Source organism: Zootoca vivipara, chromosome 11 (genome assembly GCF_963506605.1).
Source record: "Zootoca vivipara chromosome 11, rZooViv1.1, whole genome shotgun sequence".
NCBI classification, from domain to species: Eukaryota; Metazoa; Chordata; class Lepidosauria; order Squamata; family Lacertidae; genus Zootoca; species Zootoca vivipara.
In genome coordinates, this window is record NC_083286.1 from 4,236,573 (window position 1) to 4,263,658 (window position 27,086).

The 27,086-nt window shown below is 43.3% G+C and overlaps 1 protein-coding gene across 3 annotated transcripts in view; it reads left to right on the forward strand.

Moving 5' to 3' along the window:
- Positions 1–27,086, forward strand: part of PCSK5 (proprotein convertase subtilisin/kexin type 5) — a 225,280-nt gene that overhangs the window by 184,547 nt on the left and 13,647 nt on the right. For 2 of the 3 annotated variants that reach the window (XM_060280059.1, XM_060280060.1), the window contains 6 exons: positions 6,880–6,922; positions 8,113–8,255; positions 13,208–13,408; positions 14,600–14,833; positions 19,186–19,269; positions 25,872–26,016. In XM_060280059.1, coding sequence (XP_060136042.1) covers positions 6,880–6,922; positions 8,113–8,255; positions 13,208–13,408; positions 14,600–14,833; positions 19,186–19,269; positions 25,872–26,016 — 850 coding nt within the window. The remainder of the gene's footprint in view (positions 1–6,879; positions 6,923–8,112; positions 8,256–13,207; positions 13,409–14,599; positions 14,834–19,185; positions 19,270–25,871; positions 26,017–27,086) is intronic. The other variant, XM_035099988.2, reaches the window with a different exon arrangement.

Sequence of the window (27,086 nt, forward strand, 5' to 3'; positions counted from 1 at the left end):
GGTTCGTCAAATTCTGACTTAACTGGTTAGGCTGAGTGATGATACTTCCAGAGCAAATGTATGCACATAGCTTGATGACAAGCAAAATACGGTGGCATAGAATTTAGCAATTTCCAAAGATGGATTGGAGATCAGTAAAAAATTATGTCAATAGTTACTAGCTGCTATTATGCCAATCGCTGCCTCCCTCTGCCTCCATGTTGTGACTGTTTTTGCTCCTGCACTATCGTTTTTGTGAGTGGTGGGCCTCAGTAATTCTCAGTTGTCATTATGTGAGCCCTGGGGGTAAAAGGTTTTAGAACCTCTGCTATATAGGATACCTCTGATTCCAGAGGCTTCTAAAGAGTGAAATGGGATTTCATTATGGGTATGTTACAGTCTAATAAAAATTGCTCCTGGACTACAGTATGTCAACCTTCATGTGATAGCAGCAGGAGGAGCTATATGTTGATGGGCTGTAATGGAGGAAACCTGTTTATGCCATCTATTCCTTTCCTTCCAACTGCTGGATGAAAATTAGAACAGGAATCTGAGCCTGCTTATATTTTTACTCAGGGCCAAGTTGTCATGACATGGGGAGGGACCCCTACCCAAGTACCACAAGCTCAGTCCAAATACCACCCCCTCCCCACCTCAGTGCAGCTGCTTTTAATCAAAGACATCAGGATATCTGATCACGGATATTCCATGTCATGTCTAATTTATCCTTTAGTTATTGCCTTTCCTTTAACTTTGAAAACTCTGAAGTATATTATAATACTGTTTTTTAAATAAAAAAATTAAAATTTCATTATAGGTCAAATTTTCCTGTGATGTTTAAGCTTATTAATGCCAAAAATAAATCATGAGGAAAAAGAAATGTGCATTTTATGCTCAATGTTTTGTGCTAAAATTGGCAGTCACCACCCAAATACCATCTGAAGAGATGGACAGACTACATTTACAAGCTCAGGTGGAGAGCAGCTATTATTTGTCCTTTGCTCCCTTATATTACTCTCCGTGGTTTGCTGTGCTATACGGTACATAATTCGAAGTTCAAAGATGTTTCATTTTGCTAGTTTTATTACTTTTGTGCTCACAAAGCCTGGCAGGAGTATGTTGGGAGGATCTGTGACCTTGGGAATGAATGGGAGCAGGACGACCCAGAGAAAACCATTTTCAAACTGCTGGAGTTACAAGCAGTTAGTTTAGTTTAGTTTTGCTTTTTTTAAAAAAACAACCCACCAATATCACAAAGAGACATTTCCAAACATAGATAAGCTTAGACATCTTCAAGCAGGATTGCAAACTCCTGAAAGCCAATATTTTGGTATCTGAGAGAACCCACCCAACAGGATGGATAAAGGCAAACAGGATGAAGCTGTGATGCCTCAGTCATGGAATTTAAAAGCTGAACGGGACCCCGAGAGTCATCTAGCCCAACCCCCTGCCAACTTCCTGATGCTCTTACTCAACCATTTGTTTGCTAAGCTGTCAGCTTGGTAGTTGCAAAATGCAGGTACAATTTTTGCACTGTAAAAGGGTGCTGATGCAGCCTGCTTTCTGGACAGAAGCAGGTTTGTTTCTTTTCTCAGAGGTCATTTCCACAGTCAGTGAAAATGTGGTGTCAGGGAATGGGGTTGCCTACAATCTGAACCTCTGAATATCCATCTGTGAGGCTCTTTCTGGAGAATTGTACATATGAAGCTTTACTGTTTACACCTTCAGATGAATACAGTATGTAGAATAAAAGAGGTGCAATGAGTGTAAAACTATGCAACCCCCCCCACTCTTCTACCCAATCACTGCATGTAGACACTGTATGGTATTTGATGAGCGCTTGGGACAGTTGTAGTGGGACCCAGGTGGTGCTGTGGTTAAACCACTGAGCCTAGGGCTTGCTGATCAGAAGGTCGGTGGTTTGAATCCCTGTGACGGGGTGAGCTCCCGTTGCTTGGTCCCAGCTCCTGCTAACCTAGCAGTTCGAAAGCACGTCAAAATGCAAGTAGATAAATAGGAACTGCTACAGCGGGAAGGTAAACGGCGTTTCCATGTGCTGCTCTGGTTCGCCAGAAGTGGCTTTGTCATGCTGGCCACATGACCTGGAAGCTGTACGCCGGCTCCCTCGGCCAATAATGCGAGATGAGCGCGCAACCCCAGAGTCGGTCACGACTGGACCTAATGGTCAGGGGTCCCTTTACCTTTTACCTTGGGACAGTTGTAGAACTTGTGGGAGAATCCAAATTGTAGGGGTCCAAGATTATGGGGCACTGAAGACCTGTTGCTATTTTTGCAACTGTCTCCAGCAGTGGTGTAGGAAGCCGCTCGGTCACCCGGAGTGGCAAACATGATGCGCACCCGGGGACGGGGCATCGCTACGTAGTGCGCATGCACAGCGTCGCTACGTACGATGCATGTGTCGCTACGCGTGACACTGGGCATGCACACTACGTAGCGGGGTGCCAGTGGCACTGCTCGTGCTGTCCCCCAAAAGACGGAGCTAGGAGCGGGCCACCCCCTCTGCTCCCCCCTTGCTACGCCCCTGGTCTCCAGTATCCTAGGGCCACCCAATCAGCATGAAAGGGAAGCTTTTTGGCCACTGAGAAGTCTTCTCACTCTTTACACTGATGGGAGCCAATCCAAGCGAAAGGAGGCGAGTCAGTCACTGGTGATTGGCTCCTAGGGTCACTCTTGAGAAAGTACATCAGAAGAACAGTGAGGAATAGTTCTTCTGTTTCTTCTAAAGCTAAGCATTTAGGATAGGGCTGCCATATGTCTGGAATTTCCTGGACATAGCTGGGATTTGCCTGTCAAAAATGGTGTCTGGGCGATTTTTTTTTTTAAAAAAAAGGTTAAATACTTTTGAGATTTTCCAAAAATCCTAACCCTAACCCTTCAACAACTTTGCCAAAAAAAGCTCAACAACTCTTGCATCATATACAATGGAACTACAAGTAAACACAACTTAAATGACTCTGAAAGATGATATTGCCATACTCCAAATCATTTGCCCATGATAGAAGATAGTAGATCTAGCTAGCTGAAAGGCAACACATGGAGACCTCCATTGATCATTGCAGTGCATCCCAATTATTATTATTGTCTACAATTATATTCCTATATAATCGTAAAGAAGGGGTGTGACTGGGAGGGAGTATGGCTGTGACTATCATGAAGGCTCCCTGCAGTTCTAAATTTATATTCATACTACTAGTGGCATGGCAGAATTCCTTGCTGCACTCGGTACTCCTTGCTTCAAATCATTTATCTGGATCAACCTTGTTAGCATTCTCCCACTCTAGGGCCTTACTGGGGCAAAAGAGCATCAACATTTTATAGCACTTGTTTTAGCATGTGGTGACTGATCTTCTCACTGTGTCATTTTTAACCTATTGTTGTCTTTAGATGGCATGCTGAGTATCCAGTTGTGGAATTTCCCAATCTCTCCTCTCTGTCTTTCTGAGAGGCTCATGCAGGCATGAATAAACCCTTTCCTTAAAACCATCTTTTAAATTTAAATTGTATTTAGTGCAGGCATATTTGCAAGTGAGATGTAATAACTTGAAAAGGGTTCTGCAGATTCCATTTCGTGTGCATCCTATACAGAGATAGGAAAAAAGAGAGCAAGGCAAGGATGACTTTGGAATATTGGAAGAAGCTAATGATGTATCTAAAGGACACAACTGTCACATTTATGAGTTGATGGCTGGAACTATGGAAGTTACATTTTTCACTAGGAGAAAATCTTTTGATTTCTGTTGAAAAGAAAGCCCAAACACACAAACAAACAAACAAAGACACTGTATCTCAAAATCATCCCTGAGAATGAATAGCTACAATACCTAGCAAGACAGAGAGCTTGGTCTTATCTATTGACCTAGCAGATAAAATTAAGGGTGTTGTCTCTTGTGTCATAACAAGTTTGTCACAAGATCATAAAGCCTAGACACTTGAATTTCTCATCCGCATTCTATTCTACATCAGTAAGATGCACAGACATAAGAGTCTCAAAGTTACATTTCAACCTCACGTGTAAAAACTTCCAAAGAGATGGGGAAATAAACCTCATGTGTTATAGAACCTTGTAAAATCCATCTCAGCAGTTTAACTTTAAGAAAAACTGACAATTTAACTTACTTGTAGATGACATCTTTCACCACTTAATTTTTAAAACATGGAAATGAAATGTATTTACCCTACTATTTGTAAGAATTTTCCCTCTATTGGCATGCTCATTGCCCCCCCCCCCCGCTGAAAAATATCCTTATTATAAGTCCTTCCTCAAAAAGAGCCTTAGATTTGTATAGCTGCTTGCCTTTATCTTGAGCAGCAAAATACTTCAATTGAGAGCTTCATGTGAGTTGGAATTCTGAAAACTTGATTGTTGATTCTCTCATGAGCAGCACTTTGCAAATACCATCGAAGATCATAAAGTCAGCTGGACCAAGTCAAAGATCCATGTCATCCTGCACTGAGCATCCAAAGCTCAGACCCCATACATTGGATTACAGCTCTCAAGATCCCTCACCACTGACCCTGCTCACGAGGGATGATGGTCCAACAAGTTTCATAGAATCATAGAGTTGGAAGAGACCATAGAGTTGGAAGAGATGGTTTATTTATACCCTGCCCATCTGACTGGTTTTCCACAGCCACTCTGGGTGGCTCCCAACAGATTAAAAACAGGATAAAACATCAAATATTAAAAACGTCCCTAAGCAGGGCTGCCTTCAGATGTCTTCTAAATCTCCAACTGCCTGACCTTAAGGTAGTGAAATATCTAACACATCTGGCACAAAGTTTAGGGAATGCAAAATGTCTTGTCACAACAAATTCCGAGCAAATTATATGTAGTCCAGTACTGAACTCAGCGTGGTTTAGTAGCTAGGGTGCCTGACTTTGGCTGCAGTCTTAATGCCTGTTTATATGAGGCTGAATCATATAACAACTGAAGCAAGGCACATATTTAAAGAGAGAGAGAAATAATTAGTCCTGTTTTTTAAAAGACCCTTTGATTTCCAATTCCAAAAATATTTATATGCGTACTTATTTAAAACTGGCCTTTGGTTAGCAATAACAATGAATTTTGTGTTGGGGACAGCACAGTGTAAAGACCTGTGTTTTACTGTTGGTTTTGCATAAATTTGGTGGGATAATTTATTTTATGCTGTACCTCATCCTTGTATCAGCACCGATGAAGGATGGGCTATAAATATTTTCTTAAAAAATAAGAATAAATAGTTCATAAAAGATGGGCTACAGTATTGATGTCAGTAGCTGGATTTAAGAAAAAAATCAGGAATACTGAAAACTAGCAGTCTTTCTTGAGAGACTAGAGGGACTACACAGCCATCACTTAGATGTGCCAGTGCTTTTTATATATAGAAAAATGGTGCTGGTACTCACAATGATCCTGCTTTTCACAATCCCCCTTTTCGCTGCAGTTGCCTGCTCGCTCTCCCAACCCTCCATTTACTTATTGTAAGATTGTGGGGGGGGGGAGTGTTGGTAATGTGTATTGTTGAGTACCGCCAGAAAAATACCATTGGATGTGACCTTCCAGGTGCTTTTGGTCTCCATCTCCCATCAGTCCCAACCAGCATGGTCAATCAGAAGCGTCTGGTGGGGCAGACGAAGTTGTGCTGTTCTCCTGACTCCTGAGCACTGCTTACGCTTCCTGGGAGGAAGAGGGGGAGGGGCAAGGCAGTGGGAGCTCAGCTGGTGTGGGCATGGCAACAGGAGTGTCAATTGGGCGCCACACCTGTTGAGCTCCCCATTGACTTCTAAGGTGTTTGTGCTGGCCCTCTGTCTGCTACTGTGGCTAGTGGTGTGGTTTGCTGTGAGTTGTATTCCAGCAACATCTGGAGGACCCAATGACATCTCTGACTTAGAGGGTCACTACCTTGTAGGTCAGTATGTGTTATAGGATTGCAGCCTGAAACCAACTGTCAAGAAACGTCAACTATACAAGCAATCTCATTATGTGAAGATCACTCCGTGCAAGCAATTATACTTCCAGTGGGAGCTGCTTCAAAAAGCAGAGGGCCTTCCTATCTGCCACCAGTGTGCAAGTGGCAGGCACTGTTTTTTTGGGGGGAGTGGAAATAGGTATCTATTAGATGCATGAAAATAACTAGGGATTGCCTTCTTTAGCACTGTTCTGTTCAATGTTCCCATATGTCTTTTGGAACCAGAGTCTTCTTTAAAAAATAGGCCTGAGTTTATACTAGTGTGGTGTAGTGACTGGAGTGTTGAACAAAGGCTGGAGAGACTTAGGTTAAAATCCCCACTTGCTTATGAAACTCACAGGGTGAACATGATCATGAAACTCGCTATCTTGAAGCCTAACTTACTTCACAGGTTTACTGTGAGGATAAAATGGAATTGAGGGTCCCTTGTATGCCACCTTAAGTTCCTCAAAAGGAAGACAAGATATAAATGTAATGAATAAAGAAGGAAAGTTATACAGCAGGCACCCCCCAAACTGTGGCCCTCCAGATGTTTTGGCCTACAACTCCCATGATCCCTAGCTAACAGGACCAGTGGTCGGGGAAGATGGGAATTGTAGTCCAAAACATCTGGAGGGCCGAAGTTTGGGGATGCCTGTTATACAGTCCTTATGAAGTCTTTATGTATCCAGAATTCTAGTGAGAGCAAATTTAAGCCATGCAATAAAAACTTGCTATAAAAGAAGAAACTGCAATTTATCAAAGGATAAATTTTTCACCAAAGGGATTTAAATTGGAATGGTCATCATCTAGAACAACAATGTTGGTAGCATTCCCTATTTATTTAAGCATTTCTTAATTTCCCACTGTTCATTTAGCCAAATGAGATTTGGATACATGAGAAACTGGCACAGTATTTTGTTTCCAATGTGTTGTTTGCTTTTAATTCCAGATGACCCAAGAGCCTGCACATCATGCATTCATAATTATTACATGTAAGTTTATTATTCTCTTCCCCACTTTCCCTCTCTTTCTCTCTTTTCTGAAACACAACAGTGCTTTCATTGGAAGGCCATAGAGCGGCCTTAGATATTTCAGAGCTAAGCAGGGTGGAATACGCTGTTTGAAGGGGGGGGGTAAGGTATACCACAGTGATAGTTAATCTATAGCCCTTCAGATGTCCCTGAATTACAGCTCCCACCATCAGTGACCATTGGAAACGCTGGCTCAGGCTGATGGGAACTGTAGTTCAGCAACCCCTGGAGAGCCAAAGGTTAGCATAACATAACCCAGTGGTCCTCAAGGGGGAAAGGGGAAAACAGTGGGTGTGATGGACAGGTTCTGTTGCTGCACCATCCTGAGCTCTCTGCTGCCTCCCCCTCCCCCTCTTGGTAACTGGCAGTGATGTGTAGCATTGTGACGGCAGCATAGCTGCCAAGTTCCGGCCTGAGAAATAAGGGAGTGGACCGGAAGTAGCGCTGCCGCCATTTTGGAACTGGGCGGAGCATGCTCAGAAGCTACTTTTGATGCTGCTCTGTCCTGTTCCAAAATGGCCGCCGCACCAGAAGTCGCGCTGCAGCCATTTTCGAACTGGGCAAAGCAGCATCAAAAGTCGCTTCTGAGCATGCTCCGCCCAGTTCCAAAATGGCCGTTGCGCCAGAATAAACCGGGGGGAAACAAAAAAAAATCAGTTTTTTCGGCTGGGAACAGCTGGAAAAACGGGGGTTTCCTGGGGAATACGGGAGACTTGGCAGCTATGGAGGGCAGAAGCAACTTCATCCTGCCTGCACTGCTGCAGATTTTAACTCTTGGAAACCTCAATGAGGAAATGAAAACAGGGAGGGATTTCCAGGACAATTGCTTGAGTAATTTAATCCCCATGACTGCAGCTCAATGGAAATGACACATCATCTGCCATTACAACTGTTTTCTTCACAGACCTGCTTGTACTGCTTCACAGAACCCCGAGGGGGGGGGTAGCATGGGACAGAGTCTGAAAAAGGCTCCTTTAACCATTAAGCTACTGTATTTAAAAACATTCCTATTATCACCCCTCATTTTAGAGGAGATGCTTGCCACACATGAGTACATTTATAAGATTATGTTTGTTCATTACAATTGTTTGATGCACCATTATCCCTCCATAATGAAAATTATGGTGATCAAAAATGCTTCCCTCCCACAGGTACAAGCAGCAATGCTATAGAACTTGTCCTCAGAATACGTACAATGATGAAAAGTCTCTCCTTTGCATAGAGTGTCAACCAAATTGCAGAAGCTGCGACAAATATGAGTGTTACTGGTGTAAAGAAGGGTTTTTCCTTCTAGGTAAGAAAGGTGACAAGTATTTTACATGGGGAAATGATTTCATACCTTGCCCAAGAAGGCAAAATGTGCATTCAGTTGAGCGAGACTGGGAAGGGGCAGAAATTCCATTCAGTTCCCATTTCAAGCCAAATCTGTCAAAATTGTTCTTTCTGAAACAGCATGAGAACCAAAACATAGCCATCCTTCAAAATTCACACTTACCCAAATTATACAATGCAGTTCTCCAACCAATGTTTGCAAAAATGTATGTATTAGGAGAAGGTATGCATTAGAATGACTCTATATGTGAAAAAAGCATTAAATAATGCACTGCATTAAGAGAAATTGCTTGTAAAATGTGTAGGGGAGACCAGGGCACATTTTCCATAGGGGCACGTTTTCCAACTCACTTTAGTTTTGAAATGAGCCGCTAGATGACGCCAAGGGGCGAACTGGCTGAAGTAGCATCACAGCACACATCATCTACGGAAGTTTTAGTTTAGTAGCTGCTGTCTCATCGTCGGAAGAGCTGTTTTCTTCATTTTTTCAACTTTCAGTAAACTTTCAGGTCTTTATTGAAACTTAAAATAAACGTACTAGTATTAAACTTACTGTTTTGACATTGCATGTACTAAAAAGGGGTTTCTTTCTTCACGTAACTATGCGTTTGTTTTGTAAATAACTTACACCGCTACTCGTCGAGGGAGTGTCAAAGATCCAATATGGTGACGGGGCAGGTTTTCCAACAGCATACGGGGCACGTATTCCAACACGTGTCTCATTGGAAAATGGGTGCATGAAGACTGCACCAAACGGGATGCTACATTTTTTGTTTGTGTTCACTGTGATTCAGACAATGACAACTTTTGGTTTTTTTAAAAAAAAATCGGTCTTTGTTAAATTGTTAAGTGACATTTTTTGTAAAATCATTAAATGGCATTTGTTTCCTATATCCAATTCCTTTCTCTATTACAGTAGTACCTCGGGTTACGAACGCAATCCGTTCCGGGTCGCAGTTCGTAACCCGAAAAGGTCGCAAACCGAGTGCCGCTTCTGCGCATGTGCAAAGCGCGCGCGCCGAAAACACTTCCGGGTTCGCGGAGTTCGTAACCCAAACTGTTCGCAACCCGAGCGGTTCGTAAACCGAGGTACGACTGTACTTTCTCTATTAGTCTATTATTATCTTACCTACAATTATTATGCCTTTTTAGTTTACAATAAAAAATACATATTAAGTAACAAGCAAGATTTATTACCTGTGTTTTACCATTTAAAGTATAGTTGGAAAATTTGCCCCTGCACATTTTTAGCAGGCTGGAAAACTTGCCCTGCATACGGGGCACATTTTCCAATTTGACATGATCAGACTTAACCATTTGCTGTCAAAAACTATATTTACTTTTTTGAAAAATAATTGTGCTAGTTTGTAGACAAAGGTATAGGAAATACAATGCTATCCTGTTTACCTCAAAATAGATAAGAATAAAAAAAATACCAAAAATTAAATTATAAAAAGTTGGAAAACGTGCCCCGGTCTCCCTTACATTAGTCAAAACTGCATATGAAAATACATTTACTAGGAGAAATGTACATTAAAGATCCTGAAGAATTTTCATGAGGCTTAAAAAATGTAGACAACTGAATTGAAGATTAGAAACATGAGAAAGTGAGGCAACTAAAATTGGCAGATCATTTTATCCCTAAGGGAGACTGACTACAATCTTAAATCTAAGGGACTGTAGGTTCCCAACCACCTTTTAAAAAGAATGACACCCAGGCATCTGCTTCAATAAGCCTAAAGTATTCAAGGTTAAAATTTCATTTATTTTAATTAAGTGATTGTAAAATAAGGTTCAGGAAATAATGCCGCTAGAAGCTCAAGAACATCAAACAAATAGGTCTTCAAATATGCACATTTAAACTTTAATCAGCTTTGGATTTTAAATGTCAGCAATGAGATTCAGAGACAACCCCCTACTTTGGGGGTAAAGAGGGAATATATATTTATTAATGAAACTTCCAATGAGCCTTTCATTTTAAGCATGTTAATGCAAACGTCATTTGTTCAATATAAGAGATAAATGAATGGTACAAAGTAACTTTAGCCTGAAAATGGTTTCACATCACTTCCATTCTTTGTAGGTGACTTTTTGCAGTCAACATGTGGCGTAATCCACATGCCTCCTATTATGGTGTATGGTTATGAAATTGCAGGCAGGCAAGGATGCAGCCCACACTCCAGAAGTCAAGACTTGTATAGACCTGTGAAATGCACTTTGAAACTTTTATGAGGCCCAGGTGTACATACCTTGTCCCCTTGTCATAAGTTATTTGGACCTTGTTATTTTATTCAAACTGGATTCTCTGCGGTCAGAGGTTAAGAAAATCTGGTTTGGGGGTATTATGAGGAGGTGGAGTTGTGGCTCTGCTTTACAGTTTTTCAACTCTCATATACTCCAAGCTGCAACAGTGAACCAGTGTGCTCCTGAAAGCTGGCCAGCAGTTCTGTTGTAAGTAATAAGGTAGAAATTATGCTCAGAGTACTTACTTCTCTAGACTTAGTGTTGAAGGCGGTGTAGCAGAGCCAAAACACAAACCTGGGTATGAGTGTATAGAGCAGGGGTGTCAAACTCAAATTCATCGGGGGCCGCATCAGCAGTTTGGTCACCCTCAAAGGGCCGGTTGTATCTGTAGGACTATGTGTCCACTCTTTATTATCATAAATTATTGTCACTGCATTCAATTATTACTGTTTTTTGTAATAATGTAAGTAATAACTAGCTCTGAAAGCAGAAACCTAGTCAGAATAATGGCAAGTAGATATTCAAATGTACAATTATTGTACAATTTATTGAAAAATGATTTTTGGTAACTGCACTGGGTGGTGGAGGCTCACTAGGGTTTCATGCAGGACCTTTGCAGAGCTACTAGTACCTGGAGATGCTGGGGTCCTTCTGCATGCAGGACAGATGTTCTGCCAGTGAGCCACCACCCTTCACCAAAGGGACTGGCTGAGGTTGACTCACTGGAGCTGCTCTCCTGGTTCCAGGGTTTAAGGGCCAGAAGTATAAAGCAGCATCCTATGTTTCTGAGGAGAGGGAGAGGGAGGGGAGGGGAGGAGGGAGGGAGGGAGGGAGGGAGGGAGGGAGGGAGGGAGGGAGGAAGGAAGGAAGGAAGGAAGGAAGGAAGGAAAGAAAGAGGGAGTGGGAGGGAGAGAGAGAGGAAGGAAGGAAAGAGGGGAGAGAAAGAAGAGTAGGAAATAAGGAAGGGACTAAAGAAGGAAAGAAAATGAAAGAGGGAGAGAAGACGGAAAGGGAGAAAGAAGGAAGGAAGTAGAGGGAAAGAAAGAATTAAGAATGAGGGAGAGGAAGAAAGATGGGAAGGACAGAAGGAAGGAAGGAAGGAAGGAAGGAAGGAAGGAAGGAAGGAAGGAAGGAAGGAAGGAAGGAAGGAAGGAAGAAAAGAGGGAGCAGGAGGGAGAGAGGAAGGAAAGAGGTGAGAGAAAGAAGAGTAGGAAGGAAGGAATAAAGAAGGAAAGAAAAAGAAAGAGGGAGAGAAGACAGAGATAAAGAAGGAAGGAAGGAGAGGGAAAGAAAGATTAAGAACGAGAGAGAGGAAGGAAGGAAGGGAAGGGGGGGTCGTCGCCTTGATTCAGCGCCAGAAAAGAGCGCGAAGGGACCCAGGGACAAAAAGCATTTCCCGTGCAGCGTGAGGCAGCGGGTGTCCGTTTTAGGAGAAGTGCGTAAAGCCTCAGAGTTGCACGTTTGTGAGGCTGAGCCGCGGCAGGAGGAGGAGGAGGTGAGGCAAGAGGAGGAGGAGGAGGCGGCTTGCTGGGTCGGTGCCTGGCAGCGCCGTGTGGAGAGTCCCGAGACTCTGGGACGCAGCAGTGCTCTGTAGCACTTTGAATCCTCCTCCTCCTCCACGCGGCGCTGCTGGGTGCTTTGTCTGTGCTTCAGCAGCAGCAGCAGCCGTTTCCAGGCGCCGAGCCGTGGCAGGAGGAAGAGGATTCAAAATGCTACAGAGCACTGCTGCGTCGCAGAGGCTCGGGACTCTCCGTGCGGCGCTGCTCCGGCCGCCTTTCTACCCCCCAGCCCCAGCTGTTTGTCGGCGCTTTGTCAGCGCGGCGCTTCAGCAGCAAGGTCCCGCTGCTGGGTCGCGCTGGCTGGGGCACTCGGCGGGCCACATGACGAGGTCTGAAGGGCCGGATTTGGCCCCCGGGCCTTGTGTTTGACACCCGTGGTATAGAGTGTATATAATTGTAAATTATAACAAATGTGGAAATAAAAACATACCACTTTAATCCATCCACAAAATACAAATCAAAAAGATATTTAAAATATTTGAACTGCCAGCATTTAAAACATACCAAAGCACAATGATATCAAAATCTCCACTGTTATAACCAGCAAATGTGACAAAATCCAAATATAATCATGTGCTAAACATGTTTTAACCTTATATATTTATATTTGGGTTTTACCATATTTCCCAATTAGAAATCTACAGCTATAGAGATTTCAATATCATTGCAAATTGGTATGTTTTAACTTTGGTACTTCAATAACAGTGATACTTCAGACATTTTAAACATCTTGCAAATCTGAAATTTGTGGAGAGATTAAAGTTGTGCATTTTCATTGACACACTTCATTCATTCATATCATATATACACTTTATATATTGATTTTACAGATCTATACACTCATACCCCGTTTTGGCTGTGTACACGTGCATTCTCTAGTAGAGCTCAACTGTCCTAGGGTGCTTAGTGGCAATAGAATCACACATTGTTCTCTACTTTCAATGCTCCAAATAACAGGACTTAGCTGGCATCAGTCACATTATGACATAAACATAGCTGCCAAGTTATCCCCCTTTTTAAGGGATTTTCCCTTATGCTGAATAGGCTTCCTCGTGAGAAAAGGGAAAACTTGGCAGCTATGACATAAAGGCTTTTTTTATTTTTCCTCCAGATGGGAAATGTGTGAGTGATTGTGGAGCTGGTTACTACAGCGATGAGGTCACAGAAGAATGTGAGCCCTGCCACCGGACCTGTGCAACATGCAAAGGGTTCGACTCCAACGACTGTACCAGCTGCAAAGGAATTTTACAGTTACTCCATGGAAAGTGTGTGAACCTCAAAAGAAAGCAAGTAAATAGGAAATTCTGGAACGGTATGTTGCCATGCTTCCTCTGAATCTCTCTCCCCCCCCCTCAATTTCTCTCTGCCCACAACCACTGGGGGGAAAGCCTCATCCTTTTCCAAACTCTCAAATAGATTTTATGTATAGAAATGTAAGTGACTGTACAGTGGTACCTCTACTTACAAATAACTCTACTTACGAATTTTTCTACTTACAAATGGAGCTCCGTCCGCCATCTTGGATGCGGTTTAGATAGGATTTTTCCGACTTACGAATTTTTACATAGGGTTGCTTCGACTTACGATTTTTTTTCTCCCAATGCATTCCTATGGGATTTGACTTACAAATTTTTTCTACTTACAAATGTGCGTTCGGAACGCATTAAATTCGTAAGTACTGTAGAGGTACCACTGTATTTACATAGGACCCAACATCAACACTTGGCAACTTCTGGCAGTCCAGTATCCTAGCAGGGCCCACGACTAACACCACACCTAATGCAAATAGAATATTTATATGCATCACAGAAAGAATAGCCATTGTTTCTTGTGAATGAAGGTGAACATTGTATGTTAGTATAAAATGCAGTGGAGGGCCAGAACCTCTAACAAGTCACTGCCACCGCCGCCCCCCTTAACAGCAGCAACAGTCACAGAGTGCTTCTTCCTGCACTGCCTCTGGAAGACAGAGGACCCTTCCAATCATCATTAACTCTTCACTCACCACAGCGCTGTTGCATCTGCTTTATACCACAGGAGTGACTCTCATCTGATGTGAGTTACATTCCCCTATCAACAGTATGTCAAGATTGTTTGATAGTTTAACGTTTTGATCACATCATAACCTGGTCAGGAGTTATCCAGGAAAAATAAATGAGAACACATGCACATGAAAACCACATTCCCTCCTCACCACCACAAACATACAGTACACATTGAGATGAACACAGTTTTGAGCATAATGATAGTTTTAGAAATCCAAGTAAAGTATTGAATTCAACTGAATTTAGAGTGTAATCTTAATAAAATAAAAATCTTAACAAGAGCATTACATGAATCAGTAAATGATAAATCATTAATATTATTGTATGATTGATTAGTACCTAATAATTAAATACATAATAATTAATAAACCATGACATATAGCACTTTTCTCTTACTTGCAGCTCTTATTCTGTTTCAGAAATATGAATAATGATTATCAATCCTATTTTACTGATAGAGAGACTGAAACTGCCTACCTCAAATGGCTTGGGCTCTGCAGACCTGAAAGACCTCTTCCCTTATGTCCCTTCACGGTCCTTACGGTCAGCCGAGAACGATCTCTTGTTGGTACCATCCGTGCACCAAATCCAGACGGAAAGGGCACTTAAAGAGGCGTTCTCGGTGGCTGCTCCACAGTTGTGGAAGTCCTTTCCCCTGGAGGTTCGCCAAAACCCAATTGTCTGGAAACGATGTAAGACTTTAAAAAATCTCTTTTAAAATATTACTATCTTCCTTGGGCTTTAATGGAAAGGGGGGGCTGCACAGTTCACTGAATAAGGTTCCCAAGGGCTGCTTTTCTCTAAAACTGCAATACTATAAACAGGAATTTAAGGGGAAAGTTATCTACCTGAAGATGTAACCAGCTGAGGAGTATTGACTCTAAAAGACTCTACAAGCACAGGTGGAATATGCCACCTGTGTTAATTTTGCCATTCTGTCTGGAGTAGCAGTGATCAGCAAAAGAATCGACAGCATCTCTCTAGGACTTGCAAGTGTCAAGTGTACCTGTCCTAATACAGCTAAAAGGTATTTTTGTCTGAATCAGGAATCACATGCCCAAACAGCTTTTGCACATGTGCTTCCTTCCTCATTTAACAGGATACCAGCTTTGAGTGCTCACTAGAAAGGCGATGGGGAGGGGGGGAATTAATACGCAGAGCATGGTTATTCTTACTTTATGACATATCTGGAGGACATATATAATCACTACACAGTGAAACAGCTTGTGATACTGTGTACAGAAGTTACATTTAAAGCATATCCAAAGCACATGAGCCGCTACTGCTTGCTACAGGTAGGTAGCCGTGTTGGTCTGGATCGAAGTAAAATAAAAAAATTCCTTCAGTAGCACCTTAAAGACCAACTAAGTTTTTATTTTGGTATGAGCTTTCGTGTGCATGCACACTTCTTCAGATACAGTGAAATGGAAGTTTCCAGGCACTTATGTAGAGAAGGGGTGGGGAGGGGTGGGGATGGGGAGGGGGGATCACTCAGAAGGGTGGTGGAAATGGGTGATTGACTGACTGATAGCTGTTGATGACTGCAAACGACTGCAAATGGTTTTGCATGAAAAAGCAAGGGTTGAGATGGCTGAAGATCGCTTATCATGTATAATGAGATAAGAACCCGATATCTCTGTTCAAACCAGGTCCCTCCATGGTTTTGAGCTTGGTGATAAGTTGCAATTCAGCAACTTCTCTTTCCAGTCTATTTCTGAAATTCTTTTGTAGTAAGACAGCTACTTTGAGATCTTGTATAGAATGTCCTGGGAGATTGAAGTGTTCTCCTACTGGTTTTTCTGTCTTCTGGTTCCTGATGTCAGATTTATGTCCATTTATCCTTTGGCGTAGGGTTTGGCCTGTTTGTCCAATATAGAGAGCTGAAGGGCACTGTTGGCATTTGATGGCATACACAATGTTAGAGGATGAGCAATTAAATAGTCCTGAGATGGTATGTTGGGTGTTGTTGGGGCTGCATGCAATCCACGGAGATTATACATTGTGATATTATGCATTTTTATGGCCTATGAGGCAGAAAAGGAAATGTTTCCAGGCACTGGAAATAATAGTAAATGTACTGAGTGAAGAGATTACAACAATCTACTCTGTTCAAGTAATCACAGGAATTTCTCGGGTGTGGAATGAAGGACTTTGTACTGAGAGTACCTTGCCCAGTTTCTCGGTCTGTTGAGCTCTGCTTCATCTAAAGTTACTGTTTTACGCTGCAACCCTTGTCTGGAAGTAAGCCCCACTGAATGCAATAGGATTTGTTTCTGAATAGACAGGATTGGGATTTCATTGTTAGTTGAAGGCAATAAATTGCCCAGGAAAAGTGGTTGTTCATTAATAGGAATCTCAATCTAGCTGCCTTGAATAGACATAATATCAGAAGAACTCTTGCCCAGATAATACTGAGACATGTATACATCTGTGGCTTAATGCCTGAGCAGCAGTTCACTGACCTACAAGAAATCAAATATGCATCCAGTTGCCCACAAGTTGTTCATCACATGCCCTAGTGCAGGGGTGGCCAACTGCCAAGAGACTGCGATCTACTTACAGAGTTAAAAACTTGCTGTGATCTACCCCCTTTTTTGGGGTTCAAGTCAAAGTTGTTGAGCTTTTTTGGGGAGGAGGAAGGCCCGTTTTTAAGGCATTCAGATCAAAGTTGTTGTTGAGCTTTTTTAGGGAGAAGGAATGTGCCATTTGGGGGGGGGGGTGCAGGGCAAAAAAATTGAGCTTTTTTTAGGGGAGCCAAAGTTGTTGAGTTTCTTTGGGGGAAGCCAGTGATCTGCCATTGATCTACCACAGGCGTCCAGTGATCTACTGGTAGATCACGATCTACCTGTTGGACGTGCCTGCCCTAGTGATTTCAAATTGTAGAATTCCTAATCCCCATGGACCTAGAGGTGTAATTATGTTGTTGGCTTTTCCACTTGTTACTTTGACTACTGAAAAAAATGCATTCAGGGAGACCAGGTGGATACAGTAGAAGATATTGCTGTATTACTAGACTAAATGAAGTGAAAGGATATTTGGTTACATCACAGTTCGTGACCTTTTGCATATCAACATGTGCAGCTTTTTAAGTAGCATACCTGATACTGTATCCCTGTGAAGAAGCACATTCAGGAAAATCCTGGAAGTTTTCAGATCTTCCCTGGGACAGAGATGCATTTTCAGCCCCTTTTAAATTATATCTGAATGTAGTTTAAGCATAGCTGCCAAGTTATCCCTTTTTTTAAGGGATTTCCCCTTATGCTGAATAGGCTTCCTCGCGAGAAAAGGGAAAACTTGGCAGCTATGGTTTAAGAGATGGGTAATGTCAAAAGCAGCTGTGGACGTAAGTATTTATAAGCATTTCCATCTGACTGGAAGATACAATTGTTGACTGGTCCGCATTTCATGTCTCATGTACTTTGTAAGGCCACAATGCCTAGTACATAGTCCCCTCTGGTGGAGACTCAGAAATATTACAGCACTAATAATCTTGCACATGGGTAGGCAAACTAAGGCCTGGGGGCTGGATCTGGCCCAATCACCTTATAAATCTGGCCTGCTGACAGTCCAGGAATCAGCGTGTTTTTACATGAGTAGAATGTGTCCTTTTCTTTAAAATGCATCTCTGGGTTATTTGTGGGGCATAGGAATTTGTTCATTCCCCCCATATAGTCTAGCCCCCCACAAGGTCTGAGGGACAGTGGACCAGCCCCCTGCTGAAAAAGTTTGCTGACTCCTGATCTTGCAGCCAGAAGAAGCATTATGCAAACCTTGAATATTACCATTTTTAGTTTGAGAACAGAGGGTAAGATCAGCTGTGCTAGCTAATGATAAATAAGGATATCATCGACATAGGAACAAAATGAGGCAACTGCGGTCAGCAGCAGTACTCCTTCTGTTTCTCCTGAGCTCCCTAGTTCAGTGGTTTTCAACCAGTGTGCCGTAGCACCCTGGGGTGCCTTGAATGATGGTCAGGGGTGCTGCGGGCAACACTGGCCCTTCTCCCTCTTTACTTCCTCTTCTGACTGCCCTAGTCATTCACCTCTGTTTGTACAAAAGAGCTCTGGTTACCCCATGACCTATCCTGAGCCTTTAACCAGCTTACTGCCTCAGGTGTAATGAAAAATGTTATCGTACTGCCAGAGTTTTAAAGAAGACCAAGCTGCCAGTCCAGTTGGTTTTTGCATGTAGAATGGGAAGGAGGTATCATATCGCCTTTCACTTCAGGTAACAAAAGGTCACAGGCCAGTCCTGTGTAGGGACACATAAGGCAATGTTTCATGTATAATAGACACCATGGGGGTACACCGATACTCTCTGACGTTCTCACGCTGGCATTGTGAGCAGACGTGGATTATCAATTCCCTTTAGCAAAGTGAGGACGATTATCAGCTGCAATGAACCTGATTTGCAGGGCTGGCTCACCCATGAGGCAAGGTGAGGAGACCGCCTCAGGCAGCAGGATCCCCATGGGCAGCAGATCCGGCCTCCAAGGAATGCATTTGCGTGGCCCTGCTGCCACAGTGGCAGCAACTGTTTTATTGTGTTTTTTATATGTTGGAAGGAGCCCAGAGTGGCTGGGCAACCCAGGCAAATGGGTGATATATAAATATTGTTGTTGTCGAATAGGGGTCATGAAGAGTCCCTATTTTCATCCGAGAAATGTTGGAGGGCATGAAAGCTGTTCTAATAGGATTGCATTCGGTAGAAGGCCACTGTGGCTTGTATATTTCTGCACATTTTAAAATCAGAATTTCAGTTGCAAAAAGTGAATCAAGTAATTAACAGAAATCTAGATGGGTGCTACTTGCTGATTCGTAGACATTGTTCCCACCCCTTATTTCATTCATATTCTGTGTTACTATGGGCAATATCTCCAGTCAAGGTGAAAGTCTCATCATCTCAGCAAGATTTGAATTTATTTCCCTTTATTATCTAAATGATACTAAATAATCATATCTGGAACCATGTATTCTGGGCACGCATGCCCACAAATAAATAAAGCGATATTATTAACTCATTTCCTCCTTATCTCCTAATACAGCAACAACTACTCAGTTTGAGCGATGTGATCCTTCATGCCAAACCTGTGAGAAAACTGCCAGCACATGCACTTCATGTCCCCAAGGTAACAGCATTCATCTTCTTTGTTGCTACACATTGTCATTATCAAGAGGTTTGGGTATATTCTCATAGATTTCAGCTAATGCTAGAAAAAAACGTTATTGTTTAAAGATAGGTTTTATGCATGAGTGGAGAACATACAGTTAAGAATTCATTAAAACATAACAGTATTTATTTATACATGCATACAAAAAAGCACCCTAATTAACTCTCCGTTAATTCTTGAATTAGTTGGAATTTCCAAAATGTCATGCAAATGCAAAATGTCATGCAAAATGTCTTTCAAAACATGTGTGACGACCCTGGTCCCACTCTACCTTACTATCACTGCGACACAGGAATACAGAGGGGAAAACACCCACCCTCTTCTCCTGCCGCCTCAAAAATAAACCCCTTTTCCTAATGGGTTTCTAAGTAAGGAGAGCCTTCCAGCCTACGTGGCCTGGTACCTTAAGAAACTCTAGGCTGTCCCCCAGGAATAACCTCTAGCCTCCTGTAAAGGGTCTCCCTCAGTTGGATTCCCCCACTGTAGAAGTTTGCCCTAGGCACTCTGGCAACTTCTTGGCACCTCAGGTTACCCTTCTAAGCCTCCTCCGTGTAACTTCAGGACACAAACCACCACCTCCCTGCCTGAGGTGAGTTTGGCTCTCTCTTGAGTCACCACGGCTGTGAGTCCTGGTACCTCGCTGGAAAAATACAGACGGACCTCTTGTTGGCAAAAACAGAGATGAAGTTTTATTGTGTTAAAAACATAAGTGATTCTTTAACGTGTCATTTATTAATTAGCTTTGTTCCAGTTTTACAAAATAAACTCAGTCAAACATTTAACTTTAAGTTTTCCTAGCCTCTTCACTGTCTTCTAACAAGCCACCACATAACATCACACCACACCTTCCTCCCTCTCCCTCCTAACTGACCAAACCAACCCTCCCTCCTTTCAAACCGGGCACAGTCCCGCCCCCATCAGAGTTCTATGCCAGTCAGGCTGGAGGTGGGTTAACTCTTTGCCAGCCGGGCAGAAATAAACATTTTAAAAGTGCTTCAATTTGTCACATATCTCCCCCACCACAAAGACATTGCGTCGGCTTGCTCTTAACTAACTAGAGCAATGCCAAAGCAATGGGCTTGGGGTTAAAAATACTTCAATGCATTCTATAACATTCATATTACAAAGTCAACTAAATTAACATCTCATAAACTTGTACACAGATAAACCATGTTTGGCATGTGTCAGACTATAATGCCTAAGCACAAATGTTCTGCTAGGGTTATTACCGTTTCATATAATAATTTGCACCATCCTATACCTCTCAAAAATACCTGGATAAGGCGTCCGCTATGATGTTTTCCTTCCCACTTATGTGTTTGACATCAAAAGTGTAATCCTGTAACTGCATGCTCCACCTGACTAACTTACTGTTGTTACCCTTCATTTGGTTTAGCCATTTCAGCGGTGAGTGATCGGTATATAGGGTAAACTTTCGGCCCCACAGGTAAGGCTTCAGTTTACCTACGGACCACAAAATCGCTAGGCATTCGAGTTCTATGGTGGAGAGGTGCTTTTCCCTCTCCAATAGCTTCCGGCTGATATATAATACTGGGTGTAAAAACCCTCCTTCTCCCTCCTGTGCCAGCACTGCACCTAAACCAACACCTGAAGCGTCCGTCATTAAATTAAAAGGGCAAAAGAAATCAGGTGCTTTTAAAATGGGCTCTGTCATCAGAGCAGCCTTTAAAAGTTCAAAAGCTTGTTGACACTGTGATGTCCAGATAATCTTGTCCGGGCGGCTTTTCTTCGTACAGTCACTCAACACAGCCGCGTGAGTGCTGAACTGGGGGATAAAACGCCTATAATAACCTATAGCTCCTATAAAGGCACGCACCTTTTGGGAGCCGGCCAGCCTCTGATGGCTTCCACTTTGTTAGTATCTGGCCTGATCACTCCCCCTCTGAGAACATGGCCTAAGTATTTAACCTGTCTTTTCCCCATCTGACACTTAGCCGCTTTTACTGTTAAGCCTGCCGCTTTTATCCTCTGGAAAACCACACTTAGGTGTTGTAAGTGATCTCTCCACGATGGGCTAAATACCGCTATGTCGTCAATGTAAGCAAGGGCGAACGTATTCAGACCCCTTAGCATCCTATCGATGAGTCGCTGGAACGTGGCTGCCGCGTTCTTTAATCCAAAAGGCAACACTTTAAATTCAAACAACCCATCTCTAGTGATGAAAGCGGTTTTGGGCTTGTCTAAGGGATCCATTTCCACTTGCCAGTACCCTTTTGTTAAGTCAAGTGTAGATATATAATTCGCTTTTCCTATGGTCTCAACCAAGTCGTCCACCCGTGGCATGGGGTAAACGTCCGGCACGGTCACCTGGTTCAACTTTCTGAAGTCTACACAGGGACGAAAGGTATTGTCTGGCTTCCTGACCAAGAGCAGGGGCGATGACCAGGGGCTGTAAGAGGGCTCAATCAATCCCAGTGCAAGCATCTCCCTGATCTCTGAAGAGACCAAGTCGGCGTGCTCCCCCGTCACTCTGTAAGGAGGGGTAGCTATGGGTCTTGCTTCCCCCGTATCTATTTTATGAGTTGCTAGGTTGGTCCTCCCTGGGATGTTTGAGAAGATCTGAGCAAACTGAGCAAGGACTATTTTTAACTGCTCCTTTTGCTCTGGGGTCAGACCTTCGTCGAATGACACCTCGGCTAGAGTTGTGCCCTTACTTAGCTCTCCCCACCCAGTTAAATGAATCCCTTGGGTCACCTTCCCCTTTACTTGTAACACCAACTTATTTCTGTCAAAATAAGGCTTAAGTAAATTTACATGAAAGTTTTTACATCGGTTCCCTTCCCCATCTAACTCTACCAAATAGTTCACCGCAGATATCCTCTCGACCACTTTGAAGGGACCGTCCCACGACATCTCCAACTTCTTTCGACGTCTTGTTCTTAACACGAGCACACTGTCACCAGGCTGGAAAGTTCTGTCTCTTGCGTGTGCATCATACCACTGCTTCTGTCGACGCTGTGCCTGCTGCAAGTTGTGAGCAGCTTGCTCCCGTAGCTCTTGAAGGTCGCTCTGCAGCTCCTGTAGATACGTCACAACATCAGGGCTGTCGATCTGCTCCTCCCCTGACCACGCTGCTTTCATCAAGTCTAGGGGTCCTCGTGGCTGTCGTCCAAATAGGAGTTCAAAAGGACTGAACCCTGTGCTCTCCTGCGGCACTTCGCGATAACCAAATAGGAAGTGTTGCAGCCTCTCATCCCAGTCGTTAGGATGATTGATGGAATAGGTTTTTAGCATCCGGCTCAGGGTCGAATTAAATTTCTCCGTCAAGCCATTCGACTGTGGATGATAAGCCGTAGTTTTAACATGCTTAATTCCACAAAGAGTTAAAAGCTCTTCCATGGTCTTGGACGTGAAGGATGTCCCTAAATCTGTTATAATTTCTTTGGGGAATCCAAGCCTTAAGAACACCGACATGAGGGCTTTTGCTACAGTCTTGGAATCAATGTCCTTTAGAGGTATTGCTTCTGGATAGCGCGTAGCATAATCCACTAGGCATAAAATAAACTTATTCCCCCTTTTTGTAACTCTGGAGATAGGCCCGAGGATGTCCACTCCTACTCTGGAAAAGGGCTCAGTAATTACGGGAATAGACTGTAACAAGCCTCGCGTTTTGTCCGCTCTTTTGCCTGCTTTTTGGCAGATCACACAGGACTTGCAATACTCTTTGATGTCTTTGCCCATCCCAGGCCAGTAAAATCTTGCTTGGATTCTATCACTAGTCTTTCTAATGCCTAGATGCGCTGCTGAGGGTGCGTCGTGTGCCATTTGTAGCACTTGCAACCGGTAAGCTCTTGGCAACACTAACTGTTTCTTCCTTTCCCAAACCGCAGCAGTTTTCCTCCTCCTAGAAATTCTATACAGTCTTCCCTCAATGGTGGTAAATAAGCAGGGGTTCTCCACAGTTACTTCGGCATTAGGACTTTGTGCTTTACCCCACAGCTCTTTTATAGTTTCATCCTCTTTTTGATCACTCAAGAATTGGGCACCGTGCTCCTGGACCACTGGCACGCTAATCAGCCCTTCACCCTCACTAGGATCTATGGGTGACTCTATAACTGCAGGAGGATTACTCTCAGTGACTTGAGACTGTGACCTAGTTATCACTTGAATACGGTGCTTCTGACTAGCTAGGTCATTCCCTATTAAAAAGGGTACCTCCAATTCATTTAGGATTCCTACTCTCCATTTGCCACAAAATCCTTTGTAGGTAATATCAACTTCAGCTAATGGTACTTCAAAATGTGGGCCCCATATGCCTTTTAAACTATAGGACTGACCCTTGAGGTACTGCTCCTTTGGAACAAATTGTGATTTGACAAGTGAGACTTCTGCTCCTGTGTCCCTCAAACCTAAAAAAGACTGACCATTTAATTCAATTGGCTCCATGTAATCTTGGTTGCACTCCTGCTCAGCCCTCCAGACCTGTAAGACCTTAGAAGTAGTCTCAGCTGGACTGTCTGATTTCTCTGAGCCTTCTGTCAGAGGCGAGCTATTTTCCTGTGACTGCATTACCAGTTTTACTTGTTTAGCTGCAGTAGGTGTAGTTTGCGATTTAACCAGCAGGGGGCACCTGGCACGTACATGGCCCTCACGATTACAGAAAAAACAAGTGATTTTCTTAGACCCTGTCTTGTCAGAAACTGATTCCCTGACAGGAAAATTTTCTTGCCTGTCTTTATTTTCTCTGTTTCTCCATGGATTACCCTTCTGTGAGTGTTTTGGGAATGCTATTTCATTGAAATCTCCTTGTAGTTCGTCTAAGACCTCAGCAACCTGTGCCACAGTTTTCAGTTTTTTATCCCTCAAGAACCAACGTAAATTGCTAGGGATTTGCTTAAAAAATTGTTCTAAACAAATTAATTGTTTTAACTCATCAAAGTCCTTCACTCCACTCCCTTGAATCCATCTGTCAAGTAATTTATCTAAGCGGCTAGCTAGTTGGGCATAAGTCTCTTTATGTTCCTTTTTTGCCTCACGAAAAGCCTTTCTGCTTTGTTCAGCCGTGAGTCCACATCGAACCCTGACCCTTTGCTTAAATACTTGGTAACTTGACAGCTCTTCTTCCCTCAGGTCAGCATAAATTTCACTTAGTATCCCACAAATTTGAGGTCTTAAATAAAGCATCCAGTTCTCCTCAGGTATTTGAAATTCCACACAAACGCGTTCGAAGGTAAATAGAAACGATTCGACATTATCGTCTTTTCCAAATTTGGGGAACCTTTTTAAATTAATTGCGATACTATCATTGTTAACTGGGCTACTAGTTAATTCTGATCGCAAACGTATCTCTTCAAGCTTCATTCTGTCCTGTTCTAATTGAACCCTTAACCTCTCGGACTGCATTCTCTCCTCAGCTTCAATTCTAGCTTTTTCCCTCTCACTTTCAGATGCTATCTTTTCCCTCTCAGCTTCAATTCTGGCTTTTTCCCTCTCACTTTCAGCTGCTATCTTTTCCCTCTCAGCTTCAATTCTGGCTTTTTCTCTCTCACTTTCAATTCTGGCTTTTTCCCTCTCACTTTCAGCTGCTATCTTTTCCCTCTCAGCTTCAATTCGGGCCATCTCAATTCGTAGTTTCATCAGTTCTACCTCAGAACCTGGGCTTCCCTCAGCCCCTTCCGTTCTTTCATCTCCTTTTGCCTCTCTGGGTTTTCTTACGTGAGTCATTTTCCTCACAGGAAAATCCTGACAGACTCAAACCAAACTAGGCGCGTGAGCTTTGAATTTCGATCACGACGCTGCCACCAAAAATGTGACGACCCGGGTCCCACTCTACCTTACTATCACTGCGACACAGGAATACAGAGGGGAAAACACCCACCCTCTTCTCCTGCCGCCTCAAAAATAAACCCCTTTTCCTAATGGGTTTCTAAGTAAGGAGAGCCTTCCAGCCTACGTGGCCTGGTACCTTAAGAAACTCTAGGCTGTCCCCCAGGAATAACCTCTAGCCTCCTGTAAAGGGTCTCCCTCAGTTGGATTCCCCCACTGTAGAAGTTTGCCCTAGGCACTCTGGCAACTTCTTGGCACCTCAGGTTACCCTTCTAAGCCTCCTCCGTGTAACTTCAGGACACAAACCACCACCTCCCTGCCTGAGGTGAGTTTGGCTCTCTCTTGAGTCACCACGGCTGTGAGTCCTGGTACCTCGCTGGAAAAATACAGACGGACCTCTTGTTGGCAAAAACAGAGATGAAGTTTTATTGTGTTAAAAACATAAGTGATTCTTTAACGTGTCATTTATTAATTAGCTTTGTTCCAGTTTTACAAAATAAACTCAGTCAAACATTTAACTTTAAGTTTTCCTAGCCTCTTCACTGTCTTCTAACAAGCCACCACATAACATCACACCACACCTTCCTCCCTCTCCCTCCTAACTGACCAAACCAACCCTCCCTCCTTTCAAACCGGGCACAGTCCCGCCCCCATCAGAGTTCTATGCCAGTCAGGCTGGAGGTGGGTTAACTCTTTGCCAGCCGGGCAGAAATAAACATTTTAAAAGTGCTTCAATTTGTCACAACATGCTTTGCCTGTTCCATTATTTTCAGAGAGATTTCTTTTTGGCAAGTCTTGTATCCACACTTGCCCACGAGGAACTTTTGGAAATGTGAAGACAAGACGTTGTGAGTGTCACTCCGATGCAGACATACCACGCTATTTGCACAAAGGCAAATGCTTGCAGGAGTGTCCCAAGTACGTTTCCATTTATATTAATCTGTGCAGACATGCAGTTTTCCTTCACATACTTCTATGTTGTTCTCACCTTCGTATTTTCTGTGACACAAAATGGATCTCATCCTTCTGGTTCTAGAAAGCTGCATAATGACCTGAATGCTTCAGAACAATTGCCAATTTGCAAATGGGGGTGCTGAGAAATGCATTGCGGTTTTACTCACAGTGACCCCTCCCCAGGAAGCTAGGCCTAGTCCATAGATGCCAACTCTGCAGCTGGGCTGACACATGGCAGGGTCAATCATGGGATTCAGGTTCCATAGCAAGACACAGGTCTCTTCCACCTATACCCCTCTAACAAGGTACCCCTGTGACCGTGTGGTTCTGAGGTGGGGGTGAGGCCCCACTTCACCCCCCGCCCGAAATGTTAGATTAAGGATTCCACCCAATGCCTTATCCGCCAAAGTTGGGACTACTGCTATGGGGAAGGCAAAACCTGCAAATGGGACCAATCTGTTTTCAGGCAAATTCCTTCCCGGCAACGAATGCGGCAACTATTATAGAAGCACAACAAACCCACATAACCTTAGAGGGAAGAAATGTTAATACAGTGGTACCTCGGTTTATGAACACAATTGGTTCCGGAAGTCTGTTCATAAACTGAAGCGTTCATAAACTGAAGCGAACTTTCCCATTGAAAGTAATAGAAAGTGGATTAATCCGTTCCAGACGGGTCCATGGAGTACTCAACCTGAAGCGTACTTAACCCGAAGCATGGGTGTAATTGGTTCCGGAAGTCTGTTCATAAACTGAAGCGTTCATAAAATGAAGCGAACTTTCCCAATGAAAGTAATGGAAAGTAAATTAATCCATTCCAGATGGGTCCGCAGCGTTCGTAACCCGAAAATTTGTAAACCGAGGTGTTCATAAACCGAGGTTCCACTGTATACAACAAGCCCCAACGTGTAATTATGAAGGTGGGGTGGGAGGGTGTGCTCTTGGTAGACTGTGGTCCCAAGGATGGGGGAGGGGACATACTGCCTTTTTATAGCCAGGGGGTGGGTCAGAGTGAAGCCTGCTCCACTCTAGTC